Source organism: Mangifera indica, chromosome 5, assembly GCF_011075055.1.
Source record: "Mangifera indica cultivar Alphonso chromosome 5, CATAS_Mindica_2.1, whole genome shotgun sequence".
In the NCBI taxonomy this organism is placed as follows: domain Eukaryota; kingdom Viridiplantae; phylum Streptophyta; class Magnoliopsida; order Sapindales; family Anacardiaceae; genus Mangifera; species Mangifera indica.
In genome coordinates this window covers 18,063,593-18,079,068 of record NC_058141.1, presented here as the reverse complement: position 1 = coordinate 18,079,068, position 15,476 = coordinate 18,063,593, and the positions used below count along the sequence as shown (strand labels likewise).

At 36.2% G+C, this 15,476-nt stretch overlaps 2 protein-coding genes across 7 annotated transcripts; one reads left to right on the top strand and one right to left on the bottom strand.

Moving 5' to 3' along the window:
• The first annotated feature begins 694 nt into the window (after positions 1–694).
• LOC123215333 (protein LATE ELONGATED HYPOCOTYL-like) lies at positions 695–8,220 on the top strand. Of its 5 annotated transcripts, none has more exons than XM_044635378.1 (9): positions 695–853; positions 935–1,040; positions 1,343–1,368; positions 1,610–1,792; positions 1,898–2,009; positions 2,238–2,299; positions 5,694–5,918; positions 6,014–7,459; positions 7,548–8,220. In XM_044635378.1, exons 4-9 carry the CDS (start codon positions 1,754–1,756, stop codon positions 7,950–7,952), a joined length of 2,289 nt encoding a protein of 762 aa, XP_044491313.1. In that variant the 5' UTR covers positions 695–853; positions 935–1,040; positions 1,343–1,368; positions 1,610–1,753; the 3' UTR covers positions 7,953–8,220. The 5 variants fall into 5 exon arrangements, with proteins under 5 accessions (XP_044491313.1, XP_044491317.1, XP_044491314.1 ...); XM_044635382.1 differs by having other exon boundaries at positions 1,527–1,792; XM_044635379.1 differs by having other exon boundaries at positions 1,343–1,437.
• Positions 8,221–8,376: 156 nt separating this feature from the next.
• Positions 8,377–13,620, bottom strand: LOC123215334 (serine/threonine-protein kinase ATG1a). 2 transcript variants are annotated; one of them, XM_044635384.1, is made up of 13 exons: positions 13,104–13,620; positions 12,900–13,017; positions 12,510–12,568; positions 12,157–12,221; positions 11,453–11,546; positions 11,273–11,353; positions 11,007–11,109; positions 10,776–10,830; positions 10,422–10,633; positions 9,905–10,260; positions 9,200–9,494; positions 9,053–9,123; positions 8,377–8,950 (listed from the first exon to the last, which is right to left on the bottom strand). In XM_044635384.1, the coding sequence occupies exons 1-13, from the start codon at positions 13,341–13,343 to the stop codon at positions 8,717–8,719; spliced, it is 1,983 nt and encodes a 660-aa protein (XP_044491319.1). In that variant the 5' UTR covers positions 13,344–13,620; the 3' UTR covers positions 8,377–8,716. The 2 variants fall into 2 exon arrangements, with proteins under 2 accessions (XP_044491319.1, XP_044491318.1); XM_044635383.1 differs by having other exon boundaries at positions 11,007–11,118; positions 13,104–13,619.
• Positions 13,621–15,476: the final 1,856 nt, after the last annotated feature.

Genomic DNA, 15,476 nt, shown 5'->3' with positions numbered 1-15,476 from the left:
ACATATACTCTTTTTCTAAAATTATGAATATAATTTCTAAATTAAAGTAAGCTATGGATAGAATCAGATAAATTTAAATTAAAAATAAATTAAAAAATTAAACAGTTAATCTAATCACAACCTAATACATGTATTCATTAACATATCTAATAACCCCATTAAAAACTATAAAAATAAATCTAAAAAATAAATATTTTATTTTTAAAAAAGGACAATCATGTAGACAATTTCTAGTGGCCACTAACGTTTACCTCGACCTTAAGTTGTTAACCATTTCATTATCAAGCAAACTAGTAGACCTTCGTTGACGAACCGCACCAACTGCAGAAGTCGCACTTGAATATAAGATCCCTGGCGGCTTCAGCTGGAGATGACCAGACTCCACTTTCTATAAAACCGCCACGTACCAGTCTTTCCTGCCATGCTGGCGTAACGCCGTCCGCTTTCCTTACTTGTCCATACTAAGGCGACCGGATTCAGACGGTAGTCTGCTTTATGCCACGTCACAGAAGGGCCCACATGTCACAGCTGGAGGCGCTTTTACGGACTTGACCTCACTGTATGGAAACTTGTGGCGGAGATTTGAAGATGAAATAACAGGCGAAGGCAAAAATTAAAATGGGAAAAGTGCACGGGTGAGCTTTTATTTAATCAGCCACTATGTTTTCGCCACTTGGCATGATCCAGTGATCCTTCCTCTTCCATCTCGTCTTCGGTTACCCTTCGTTCTTTTGTAGCCTCAAATATAATTAGGGAATTTTTAATGTAAAAATTCCGCAAGAAATAATAGTGGCTGAGATTACTCCTGCGTCTCGCAAACTTTGGTTCTGGAGTTTTCGGTCTCACAACACAGGTCTTTCACTTAGTATGTTTTTCTTGACAATTTTATTTAGTGGTTCTTTTCAGTGCTCTGATTAAAGTGTTTTCGATTCAGATCCACCATTGCCGCCAAAAATGAGTTCTCCGGCCAGTTGCTGGTGAGTTTGGTACATGCTTGATCACAAACTGTATTGGTGCTTACTCCATGACTTTCTCCAAAGGTGCTCTCTTAATCGTTTTTTTTTTTTTTTTAACTTAAATTACTTCTCTGTTTGGTCGCCGAGAATATTCACTATAAAGGAACGAAATTTAATATTCAAGTTTCAATCAATAATAGATTATGAGATTTGAAGTTTATGTTTTCATTTCCCTGGTACTTTGTCTCGGCAACCAAAGAGAGAGGTTTAAAGTATTATGCGAAGGAATGCGTTTTGTGCTGGGATGTGGTAACTAGATGCAGAAATGGCTGTTTGATTACTGATTCCTGTTTTCCTCTCTCTGTTTTCTTTTTTGTATTTTAAAGGTTTTGGCGTCTACGGGTTCGTTTTGGTGAGGATTCTGAATAAAGGAATTTTCTTTTAAGTTCTTAAGGAGAAGCGTCTCTGTCTCTCTGTTCTGGTGGACTCTTAAAATTTCACATATAATTTAGTATTAATTTTTTTTTTTTTTTCACTTTCTGTGACTATATGTTATATTCTAATGTCCAGTGAATGTGTTGGAATGCGTATTCTGCTGAAACCTAACAAAGACGGATCTCTATCGATCGCTGTTGTTTTTTTCTCTTTTGCAGTAGTGTTGGCTTATCAGGTTTTATTTACGTCTTCAACAACGGCTTTATTATTTGATATTGAAAGAAAAAATGAAGGGAGATTTTTGTTTTATCCGTTGCTGCTTAGAGAGGATTTGAAGCAGCGATTGCTGCCAAGGTCTGGTGATGGACACCTATTCCTCCGGAGAAGACTTGATTATTAAGGTCACATCAAATATAAACTTACACCATTTTTTTTGTTTCACTTTTGATATTGAAATAGCTATGTAAAGATTCAATATACGAACTGTGAATTTTGACACTTGATAGACGAGGAAGCCTTATACAATCACGAAGCAACGGGAGCGATGGACAGAGGAGGAGCACAATAGGTTTCTAGAAGCCCTAAAGCTCTATGGACGAGCTTGGCAACGCATAGAAGGTTAATCTTTTCTTATACCTTTTAAATAATTCATTTTTATTTTCAAAGGTATATTGTTGGTGTGAGTTGCAAGTTAGATAGATTATATTTAGATGTGTTTCTTGAATTGTAGATCTGAATCTACTGGATGTATCTAGTAGGAATGACAAATTTTATTATTTTGTATTTTTCACTTAATTGGAGATCTGTTTCTTCTCTTGTTTCTGTGTTTTACATGGTGGTGTACAGAACATATAGGAACAAAGACTGCTGTGCAGATCAGAAGTCATGCCCAAAAGTTCTTTTCTAAGGTCAATTGGTACCTTATTGCCTTTCTGTTTCATCAAATGTACATATCTGCTTCTAATTGCTTTGGTTGTAGATTTAACTGCTTCATGATATTATTAATCAATTTAATTTGCACTCTAGATTTTTTAAATTTCCCTTTGATTATATACTTTTCATACCATACAGCATATAGTCCATGAATCAGTAAATAATTTTGCTGTCTCATCATTGTTCTGTAGACAAACTCTTGCAGATAGTTGTATGTGGCTGTAATTGTATGCTGTTCAAGCACGATCCTATTACGCATATTGCACCTATATTTCATATTATGCATAATGATTTTACAAACTAATTATTTGATCTTGTCTGTGCTGCATTGATTTTATCAGATTTGCTGCATTTTGTGCATAATTAGAAAACTCCCCTTTCCAGGAAGTTGGACTGAATTGATTCAGATTGCCAAGGTTCCTATTAATTTAATCCTTTATCATGATGAATATTCCTGTTTGATACATCATGTAAGTACAATTTAAGTGTCCCAGGAAAGATGAACTAAAGAATATTGCAGTAGACAGGGACAAGCCGCTATGCCTTTTTGTTTCCTTTACTGGAAACTTAGGATAAAGAATAAAAAGATGATAATGTTTGGAATTTCATTGTCTAACAGTTTTCCTAGATCATCTAAGCGAATGACATAGCATTCAAGTGCTCTCCCTTTCAATCACCAAACTCTAGCCCCATTGTTTAACAGACAGCCTAAGGAAACTCTGCTAGTCAAGGAAATTAAGATTTCTTTAAAGCTTTTTCATCACACTTCAATTTTGACTCATCCTCTTTGCTTGGCTCATAAAATGGTAAATTTGAAGACATTTTTAACCCCATTGACAAACGATCTAATTTTCATTTTAGATATGTTGAAGCTAGCATCAAAACCCTAAAAGAATACTATTACTTGAAATTATGATTAGAGTACATTGAGGTTGAGGGCCTTCTTAGTAGGGAATGTGGGATTCCACAACATTTGATGACACTTCTTCATTCTGACTTGGAAGTATAGCTCATCTACCATGTTTTATTCACATCTCTTAGTAAGTACAACTCAAGATCTAACTTGTCTCATAGAGATGGTCTCATGTGGGGTACCATCTTGTATGAGGTTGGGATCAAGAATAACTTACAGGAAATCAAAGATAATGCTAAAACCTTCTCCCTGAATTTGTCCTCAATAGAACATAATCCTTCCTGTCTAAGGCTCGGTCACACGTTGTAATGAAGCAAGATTGGCTGTCATTCAGTTCTTTATTTGAATTCTCGTGTTTGCTCTTAGATGCTCTCATTGTGCTGTCATCCTGTAGCTTCCTTGAATGCCATTTTAAGCTCTGCTTTTTATGATATTCTAGTAAGAATTAGTTATTTTGGAAAATAAAGAGAAAAAAATAATCAATAAAACTATGTGTACCCACTTTGGGTACACAAATATATACACATTTATATGTGTCATCATGTGATTGGATGATTTTGAATTAAGAATAAAACAATAACCAATCATATGATGACACATATCAGTGTGTATATATTTATGTACCCAAAGTGGGTACACATAGTATTGCTCAAAAATAATTTAGAATTTTATTAAAACAGTATACCTTTATATTGTTTGATACATGAACAGCATAGATGTTATGAATTAGAATATATCCTACCATGTTTTAATGATATGTGTGGTCTTGATTTAGGCCATGATGCATAGACACTATGTTGCTAAAACATCCAAGTTAATTGGTTTATACTCTCTTTAGTAATGGGAGAGCAGTCAACTTTTGTTTGGTTTGAATATTAGTACAGAGACTTGTTCAAGGGAAACCTCATCTTTTACCTTTTTCATGGAATACTAGACATTTTATGGCTAGCACCCGTTTTGCCTTTTCCCTCACAATCAAGGATTAAGATTTTGAATATTAGTAGAAAAGGGGGCTGGTTTGGGCTAGCAAGATTGCTAGTCCAAACCAGCCCCCTTTTTTGGTTTATATTCACGATGGAATATGCAACTTTTTATTTAAATTCACTAAGTTATTTATATTTAGTTTTCATGAAAAAATAATGATGCAACCATGTTTGACAAGTGGTTTACAAATAAACAATGATCATATGCTAGCAGAATTATAAAGGAGTGAGAGAAAATGATTCATCAGAGATCTTGTTTAGACTTTGTGTGGTTTAATAGAATATTTTGATGAAGAATTGCAATTTCAGGATTCTACACTTAGTTAGGAGTCTTTGATGAACTAGTATAAGGAGGATACCCAAACAAAATCTGATGGAGATCTCATTCATGCTAGGAAAGCCTATAGTAGTAAATTCACTGTTCCAGAAAAACTGATAATTCATGCAAAACAGACCATTGAGACAGCCCAAACCCTCACTAGATTGGTTACATGGTGTGATCTGTCTTAATCTTTAAGGGTTCGTTTGGTTAAAGGTTTTTAAGATTATCTCGGTAATCTATCTTTTATTCCCTTGTTTGGTTTGTCAGTAATAAAAGATTACAGTAATCTTCTATTACTAATGCTGACGTGGCAGGTAATATAGGTGGTAATCTGATTACCACCTTCACCTTAGGCATTTAAAGATTACTGGGATAATCTTGAGTTTATTATAGAAAAATTATTATTTATTAATTTTTTGAGATAAAAATAAATTTATTTTTAATTAATATGACAAATAATATAAAAAATATTTAAAAATAATTATATTCAAGGGCATTTAAGTAAAATATTTTACTAGTAATCTTTTATTACCTTTAACCAAACACAATAATTATTTATACCTATCAAATTTCATCAAATCTAGTAATCATTTATACCCAGTAATATTCTAAGTAATCTATCTTCAAGGTAATCTTTCTATTTTAGTAATCAAATATTACCCAAACCAAACGCCCCCTAAGGGTTACCATTAAATGTAGGGATCATCTCAATGCTGCTAGTTAGATAGAGACTTTGAAAAAGAAAAATTATCAACAGCTTTTATTGTGCAAGATCGGATAGGATAGTCTTCTCTACTAACTGTTAACTTATAATCATATTATGCCAATGATAGCTAGGTTTTACATGCATTGTCTTCTGCTTCTAGTGTTTGGCATTTATGGCTGAGAATGTTCATTAAGACCATAAACTTCAGCTATAGAGTTAATTTAGTTTTTTAAAAATTTTGGTTTGTGCTTAGAAACATGAATACCATTGCAGATGCAGTTTATGCTCTGAATAATTTTGCTTCTTGGGGCCATTGATTAGAATAATTGTTCGGTTAAGCCATTCAGTTTATGTTGGATGGTTGGTCTGCTGCTCTTTGTCATGGATCAGTATTTGATGAAATTTCATCTCTAATTAGTAAGTACTGAAAATATTGTGCTTGCAGCTGGAGAAGGAGGCTCATTCCAAAGGAGTTCCCATAGGTCAAGCTATTGACATTGACATTCCTCCTCCGCGCCCCAAAAGAAAACCACTAAATCCTTATCCCAGGAAGACCTACACAACTGCTCCGACATTGCAAATTGGGACAGGGGATGCAAAAATTCCAACTCCAGTTTCTTCTATGCGTTGTAATCAATTACTGGACTTGGAGAAAGACCCACTTTCTGAGGTGGGTTTTCTTGTTTTTCTTTCCACTAACACTATTGTTCTTGTCACCCATTTTATTGCTTTTTTGGGAAATGAAGTTAGATGTTGCCTTGTCAGAAACTTGAAGGAGATCAGACTCCAACAAATACAAAAGAAAATCAGGAAGACAATTGCTCAGAAGTTTTTACCCTACAACAAGAAGCTTACTTTTCCTCTGTTTCTTCAGCAAACAGAAACTCTATAGCAACACCACCAGAGCTCAGAAACTCATGCACTTTTAGGGAATTTGTTCCTGTGCTGAAAGAGGTAGCAAATCAGGATGAAACATATGAATCTGATGTCACGGTTAAACTCAAGGGAAACAAAAAGATTGATAAACCTGATGCCAAACAGGCATTTCAGGATAATGACTCAAGTAAAGCATTGACCTTGGAAAACTATAGCCAAGCACATTACATGTCAGTTCAAGGCGAGAAAACAGATTTTAAAGATGCATTGCAGACAGATGAGATGCAAGCTACACATAACTACCCTGGGCATGTTTCTGTGCACATTCTAGATGAGAACCTCAGAACAGGTGTTCAGTCTCTTTCACATATGCAAATGCAAGAGTCCATATTTCACCCCCCGGGAGAAATGCATGGAAATCCTAATTTATTCACAAATTCAGCTGCATCTGCGACTGCTGAACATCAGACTAATGTGGCATCATCAACTCTTCCATCTTTTCCAACTTTTCATCCTCCCTTTACATCAATTTGTCAAAATCAAGATGACTATAGATCATTTCTCCACATCTCCTCCACCTTTTCAAGTCTTGTTGTATCTACTCTGTTACAAAACCCAGCAGCCCATGCTGCAGCAAGCTTTGCAGCAACGTTTTGGCCCTATGCAAGTGTAGGAAATTCTGCAGACTCTCCTGCATGTCCACAGGGAGGCTTTCCATCTAGACAAACGAACCCTGCTCCAAGTATGGCAGCTATTGCTACCGCCACTGTTGCAGCTGCCACTGCATGGTGGGCAGCCCATGGACTGCTTCCCTTGTGTGCTCCTTTTCATGCTGCTTTTACCTGCCCCCCATCTACAACAGCAGTTCCGACAGTGGACTCTGGTCAAGTTCCAGCAGCCAAAACGGAGAGAAAAGAGAATACTAATCTGAATCCTCCCTTGGATAATCATCAATTGGACCCAGAATATTCTGAGGCTTTGCAAGCTCAATTTTCAGCCTCTAAATCACCTGTCATATCAACATCAGACTGTGAAGGGAGTGCAAGTGCAAAGCTTAACGCTGGATCAAAAGCTGCTGAACATGAGAAGGCTGCTGAAGAAAATGTGCTTAACGATTCAGACAAAACAAAGAACAGAAAACAGGTGGACCGCTCCTCGTGTGGTTCGAACACACCTTCTAGCAGTGAAGTTGAGACAGATGCACTTGAAAAGCATGAGAAAGGTAAAGAAGAATCAAAAGAAGCTGATCCAAACCATCTGGCCACTGATTGTAGTACTCGTCGCACTAGAAGCAGCAGCAACGTTAGTGATTCATGGAAGGAAGTGTCTGAAGAGGTAAACTCAAAATTCTTGTTTGTGAATAGACTTATGATGTAATAGCGATTATCATTCCACCATTGTCATGTTTACACATGAATTTCAGGGGAGGCTGGCATTTCAAGCACTCTTCTCCAGGGAGGTATTGCCACAAAGCTTTTCACCTCCACATGATATGAAGGACATCCTGCTGAAGTATAGCACAGAAGTAGATAAGCAAAATGGCAAAGAAGATGGAGAAACATCAACTTTAGATCTAAACACCAAGACAAGGGGTTCATGTTGTGGGGAACAAGAGGTGGAGAATATTGCAATGTGTAGAGGGGAGAAGAATGGGGAGGAGGGGCTGCTGACAATCGGGATTGGACACGGAAAGCTCAGGACTCACCGTACCGGTTTTAAACCATACAAAAGATGTTCAGTGGATGCCAAGGAAAACAGACTAGTTAATTCAAGCAACCAAGCGGAAGAGAAAGGGCCAAAGAGGATACGCTTGGAAGGAGAGGCCTGAACTTAGAGGCTTGATGTAGCATGCAATTAAGCAAAGCAAACTTTTGTTACTTTGCATGTATTTCTAATTTTCCCCTCTAATTTCCTTTGGTGTTTAATATCAGGTCAAGAATACGAGAGTTTTTCGTGTATGCGCGTGTACTATATTTCCTTTGCTACATTGGCTAATTTACTTTCTTGAACTCATGTAACTGTGCTTAAATCTTCTTTTAAATACAGACTTAAGACAAGACTCGTCAAGTGTTATTGAATAGGTCTTGTTCTCAAAAGCTGTCTTCTATATTTACTGGTATATGTCTTTTCCCCCTTTTCTTTTAATTTCTTTTTTATATATATATATTGTACGGGAGAAACTTAAGCTTCAAGTAATGCTAAGCACTGCCGTCAACCAGTGCCCAGTGGACATTCGCTGGCTGAACACTAGGGGACAAAAAATCACAGACTTTCATAAACTTGCTGAAAAAGAGGGGGGATGAAAGATTTTACAAGGGATCATTTCTATATATCTATATATCTATACATGTATTTGTATATAATACATATTCACATTCTACCCGCAAAAAGATTAGCCGCCGGCAGTCTGTGACCATCATTCTCTCTATATACATTACAGCAAGTCCAAGAATTATTTCCTCGTCATTTCTTCATCAACAGCTATTAATTTATTCACCACTCCTCGTGATGACCATGATTTGCCTGACATATGTTGTTAAGTAGAATGTAAGAGGGGCTAGTGTTGTGAACACAGCCGGACAGCCAATGTGTTTACTTGGCTACAAACTCGGTTTGTTTAAGAGTGGGCCTTGATATCATTAAGTTAGATTGTCGTGACCGCAAATTGTTAATGTAGTTTTGGATTCGCGTCTTATTAACATCATCAAGAATAAATGGAGGATATAGTTGCAGAGACGATGCTTCTCCGACAATGAATGAAAGCAGAAGCATTGCTTTAGAGTACAATGCTGCAGCACGAACCTTGTTCACCATAGACTCCGCAAACTAAAATGAAGCAAAACCCATTTAGGCAAGCCACAATTTTTCTTTAATAATGATTACAAGGATTCATGAGAATAAACAGCTAAGAGAAAGAAGTTAACTTACAGCTCCACTGGTCCCGACGGAGAGTGCTTTTTGGTATATGATTTCCATAGCATCAGGCATCTCAACAGCAGCTGCAATAATATTTGACAGATGTTTTTGAGTAAAATGCAAACTTAATATTGCAAAAGCATTGATAAATAGCCTAACCATCCATATCTCGAATATGAGATGATAACTTCTCTGAACGATCAACTGCAACAATAAACCCTTGCTCTGCCCACTTGCTAACAGAAATAGGGCTGCTAAAATCTATTTTGTCTTCTGAGTTCGGAACCAAGATTTTGCCACCTTGAACAGCTTTCAATTCATTAGCTTGACTGGTGCCCGGTAATTCACTCTCTGTAGAGGTCAGCCAGGAGCCACAGATTTCAACAGCCTTTTTCCATATAGCCAAAACAACCAGCTCAATGGAAAATGATTCTAGAAAGAGTCCTGCAGCGTACTGAAAACAACAGCAAGCACAACTCTGATAAACTCATTATGCAAAATAAGTGTGGTAGTGCATACATGCTCCAGCTTGCATAAAAGAAATTTTTGACACATGAAAACTAAAAAGTATGTTCAGGGACATTCATAAACTACAGTCTATTCTTCAGTCTTCAGCTAGTAATTAATATATGGTAAATTACAACCCCAACAATTTTTCAAATAAGATTAAGAAAAATCTTTTTCTTTTACCCAATTAGTCTATTCTTAGCCAGAAAATCAGTAGAAATGCTATGAAAAACTAAACATCAAAAGCATCAGACAATTTAACTGTTCAGCTATAACTTAAACGTCTGGAATACCATTTCATGATAAGCAACTAGAATGAAGTATAGAAAACATCTGAGAAAGAAAAAAGGTCTTCACCTTTTCTTGTGCCAGTTCCGAAAGAGCATGCACATACTGATGCAACAACTGGAGGTTAATGGAAGGATGCAATATGGTCAGTCCTTGCAATTCTTTTAACATACTTGATCTGCATGATTTTTCCAATGGAACTGAAACATTGAACTCTGAATTTCCTGCAGAACCAGCACATCCAGCCGCCAAATCCTTTGTGTCCATAGCATCTGCTGAACGGTCATTTTTCTTTGAAGGGCAGATAGAAACTCTGGTAGTGGAATTATCTTGCACAGATGTAGTAAGGTAGAAAGAAAATGCATCAACTGAAGCAAAATCAGGATTGACAAGAACATAATCTTTCTCAATGGACTCTATTAAATCTGCAACCAAATAGAAAGATGAAAAATTAAACTTAAAACTTAATTTAAGCCTCAATATGAACATCCTAAAACATGAAAGAAACCTTTAAGAGGATCTGACAAACATTGTTCATCAATAGATTTCCTATCAAATATAATATTCGACATTAAGTCATGAACACCTGTAGTGCCCGATGTGCTTCCATGATCTTTAACTTTCAGTACCACTTTTTCATGCAAAGAAGAAATAGCTGATTCTGGATTTCGGCTTGAGGAGTCTGCAGAACAGCCAGATAGTAATGGAGGCCTCTCTTTGGAAGCAGAAGGATTACACTGCTCAAACACTGGTTTTGTTAGTTGAACTGGAGAGCTCAATTCAACATCCTCTGTTTGCCTACAGATCATTATACAATAAATATTCTAATTAGGTTGAATGGCCTACCTGCTAAAGGGACAAAATAGAAAGGAACAGAATGAACAAACAATACCTAAAACCCAACATATACCAAAACAAAATGCAGGCTTCATAAGCTTACCTCAGCTCTCCTATGAACTTGTGATTGAAAAACTCCTCGAATGTTATTCGCTCAACTGTCAAAAAAGTTTAGATTTACATGAAGTTTTCTAGGAAAATAAAGCATGCAAGCTTTTCTAATGAATAGTTCATGCACAATGCAGATTACAAAAATGGTTAGCTACAATCATGAATTTGCATATTACAGCCACAAATACACCAAAAAAAAAGTCTGCATAGTAACAACAAGTACCGGGGTTTCGGCGTAAAAGGCATCTGCAGAGATCCACACAATCTGGATGTAGTTCTCTCAAAGCATCTGGTGGAAACTGCAGATCAGTGGATGCCAAAATATTCTGAAAAAGCTGAATGCAGAAGGGAATCAGAAAAACCACAAAGTTGCTGTGAAAAATAAATGAATTTCAGATTTTTAGCCATCTTCGTGTGATTTTAACTTTGCTAATGAAAGAAAAATCAGAAATTTCTTGTAAGAAAAATAACATGGTATCTTCCAAAAACCTGAAACTGAGTACTGCCACCAAATGGTGGCTTTCCAGTCACCAGTTGGAACAAGATTGCCCCGACACTCCATAAGTCGGCCTGCATACATGAACATTAGATTTAGAAAATCATAAAAAAATTTATAAAAAAAGAGTACTAAAGTTTATATAAGAAAGGATAAGGTATGTATTTCCATACCTTTGCATCATACATTTGATTCTGAATAATCTCAGGAGCCATGTACAATGGTGAACCACATAGTGTGTCAGCCAGATCTTGGGGTGTCAATGACCTAGCTTACAAATAAATATGGAACATAATCAAGTGCAAAAACTAATTTTAGAAAATTGACATATCAGTGTTGTATTTCAAACCAACCAAAGAAATCTTTCAATATAACAATCAGTGCACTTGACACATTTACAGGATATGGTGAAAGAACTTTTTCCTCATGAGATACCCAAGAGGTCACTATGTCAAATATATCTGACAATAAAAAATTGATTAAGATCCTACTATATAACCACAATATTAGGAATAATTCAAATTTGCTTTCTGGTTGCATACACCTGAAGACTCAAAAAGCCAGTGTGACTCAATTGAATCCCGATAATAAAATATTAAGTCATTTAACAGAATAACAGAATATAGTACCCCAGATAAATTTCATAAATCCTGGTAGGTTGCCAAACTATACAATAAGGCCCTTTTTACCTTTACAGTGATAATTTGAAGGTCTGGATCCATTAAAATAGATGGAGAATATTGCAAGAACCCTTAAAAAGCATTAGAAAGCAACAAGTATAAGCAAATACCATAGAGGTTAGGGAAAAAGGGAGCAATATACATAGAAATAGAATTATTAGACATGCTGAGGTATATAAAGAAAAGAAAAGAATCACCTTGCAAAACCAAAATCCCCAATCTTCAATACTGGAGAAGCTTCATTAGTTGACAAGAGTAAGTTCTGTCAGGATTTAGCAAAAAAATTACGAAGACATAAACTAATAAATGTCCAATTTAGTATTTCAACCAAAGTTTTGTGAAAGTGATTCTATTTGACCATGACATAAAACTCATATAAGATTAAATGCACACATGATATATATAAACGAACCCTATGAATTCCAACAATGCTTGTATCATTCATAGGCAATTCCTTGAACCATAAATCGACCACATTTGACCATAAAGTAAGCCAGGAAAAATCTAACTGGTAACATCAGAATTAAACTTTGAGCATAAGACATAATACCTGCGGCTTCAAATCCCTATGAATGAGATGCTTTTCATGAAGCACTTGCAATCCTGAAGCTGCACAAGATAAATGCAATGCACAACTTAAACAGATACAAGTATTATGTTTCCACATGAAAAACAGATAAAGAATATTAAACAGAAATCATGGGAACTTGGATTTACCCTAACATATTGAAAGTACACACTTTATAAACATAGCTACCGACATAATCAGTAAGAGTAATTTAGTTGAATTTAAACAGCAATACAAAGTTACAGCATATTTACAGACACCCAGTTACCCAAATTAACGTTAACGGTAATTGAACATTGCCTGGACTCAAAAATACAAGGAGAAGTTAGGAAATTTAACAGCAAAGAATGTAAAATACATATATGAATATACCCAATTGTCTCATAAAATGCCTGGCAACAGTCTCTGATACTTTGCCATGGCTATCAATATATGCCGCAAGATCACCTCCATCACAATATTCCAAAACCAAATAAATTATCTCTTCAGTCTGCCAAAAACGTTATGACATAAGCAACCAACATGATATAAATAAATAAATAAATAAATAAATAAATAAAACTGATAACAGAGGACCTCAAAAGCTTCATGGAAACGAATAATGTTGGGGTGATTGATGGTGCTGAGAACAGAAATTTCTTTGCGTAAATTTTCACTGACTTTTGGGCTAAGCAACTTTTTTTTATCAATCCCTTTCAGAGCTACTTCAATACCCGACTGACGATGTCTGGCTTTCCAAACTACCGCGGAAGAACCCGACCCGATTTTCGGTCCCACTATATACTCTCCAATTAATCGAAGCTCTCCTGGATCCATCAAAATTCCTTGTATATTGTTTTGTTTCAGTAGTGAAACATCATCCTTTTTGTTGTTTCGATAAGAGAATTCACGATGATGAGGAAGATGATATTGTGTGTGTTTTGTTTTTCCTTTAAATTTTTTTTTTTTTCCTTTTTGCGTGTGGGTGCAAAAGACTGTATGTGGAGACGACGCCGCTGCTAGCAGGGCAGTGAAGAATCACTCTTGGGAAGAGATTTGGATTTTGAAGACCCAGACTCACTCAGCTGACTTCTGTTTTTTTTTTCCATTTTTTTTTTTTTAATATACATAGATATAGGAGACACATGTCATTAATTATTTTATCCGATTTAATTTATACATTAATTAGTTTTAAGTAGATGCAACAAATGCGACGATAAGTTGATGATAAGATAAAGGCCAAATCACTAGTTCCCACCAACACTTTGATGAATTACTCCAATTGGACCGACAAATTAAAAGAGCGTGATATGAAGATCAATAATCTATAATTCTCCAATGGTTGTCAAGCAATATCTCTGTGTTTAACTTCCTTTATTCTCTTGTCACTTCTTCACCAATCAACTTTCTCTTATGCATTTTAAGAATCTTGACGACAATGTCAACAGATACAATTCAACGAAAACTGTGGTGACTTCAATATCTCTTTTCCTTTTCACTTGAATAATTCTTCTTCAGTTTCCACTGCTTTTAAATTATCTTGCTTGAATGCAACTACCCTTTACCTCAGCATTCACACTCAAAGATATCGAGTTCTTAAATTCTTCATTGATGGAGTGCTCGTTGGCCTTCCTGACATCACTTCTGGACCCTTTACCTCAACATTCACACTCAAAGATTTAAATTCTTCTGATTTTGGAAGAAATGAATACTCTGGTGTCTCTGCTGACATTGTTATTGGTTTATACGATTATGAAGATTCTTCTTTGTGTAAAGCGGATTGTGAAACAAATAACTTGCCAGGTTGTGATGGAAACAGTAGATGCTCACTTGCATGTAGTTATCCCCTATCTGATCAGAGTGTATGGCAAGTTGTGGATAGCTTTCCTGTTTTCTCCGAGTTTGGGTGCAGGGGATTTTCGTCTTAGGTTGTTTCAAGTGGAACTAATAGTGGGAAGCTTGGCGTTTAACTAGAGTGGGCTATTCCTAGAAACAAAAACGGAGTATGTGCTAGCAATGCAATTATATTTAATGCCGCAGCGGTTGAAGCAGGTGTCAGGTGCTCCTGTCAGGATGGTTTTGAAGGAGATGGATTTGCCACTGGAATTGGATGCATAAAACGTGCGTAGCTTTTCACTTTGTCTTGATTGTGTTAAAGCTTTTTGCCATCATTTTTATTTTAATCATGATGAGAATTAGAACAGGTATGGTTTCAGTGTAATTGCACAGGGCTCATGTTAGCAAAAGAAGATAAAGATGAGTGTTGATTAGTTATGTTAATGAGAGGAGCCGCTTTACTGTAATCATGATCAATGCATTCATTTTCATCATTAAAGTAGCCAATGTCATAACTCTTTTTATGGGGTGATCATCATGATTCATGACAAAGGCAACTATGTAAAATTCTTATTTCAAACAGGTTTGGGAATTTTTATAATTTATGAACTTCTTGTAGAAGCGCCCAGCTAACTGAAAGAGCCATAACTGAAAGAGATTTGCTATGAATAAACAATTATTAAACTATCAGAAACCCAGGCCACACCCAAGGTGACAAAGTCGAATCCATAACTGTGAACTGGAGGCGGAGCTGGTCAAATCTGTAAACGGTTTGAGTGGGGAGGGATGATGTGGGTGCAGGATGGGATGTGGAAGGTCAGATGTGGGAAGATGGAGGGTGGGTTAATTTTAATATTTAATTCACAGAAGAAAGAATAGGGTACTTCAGACATTAATGTAATGCTTTTCTTAGATTTCAGAGTCAGTCAGAGCAGTATTCCACCGTCTATTGCTGAGATGTTTATCGGCATGAACCGGAATGTTACCCTCCAAAGCCACAGTTTCTACGGAGCGAAACACCCATGCCACACTCCATATCTTTCTTCAGTGAGGCTAATTTTACAGACCCGGCCCCTCTTCAAAACATTGGCAATGTGAGAACCTTTTGTCTTAATTCACGCATCCAATTTATTT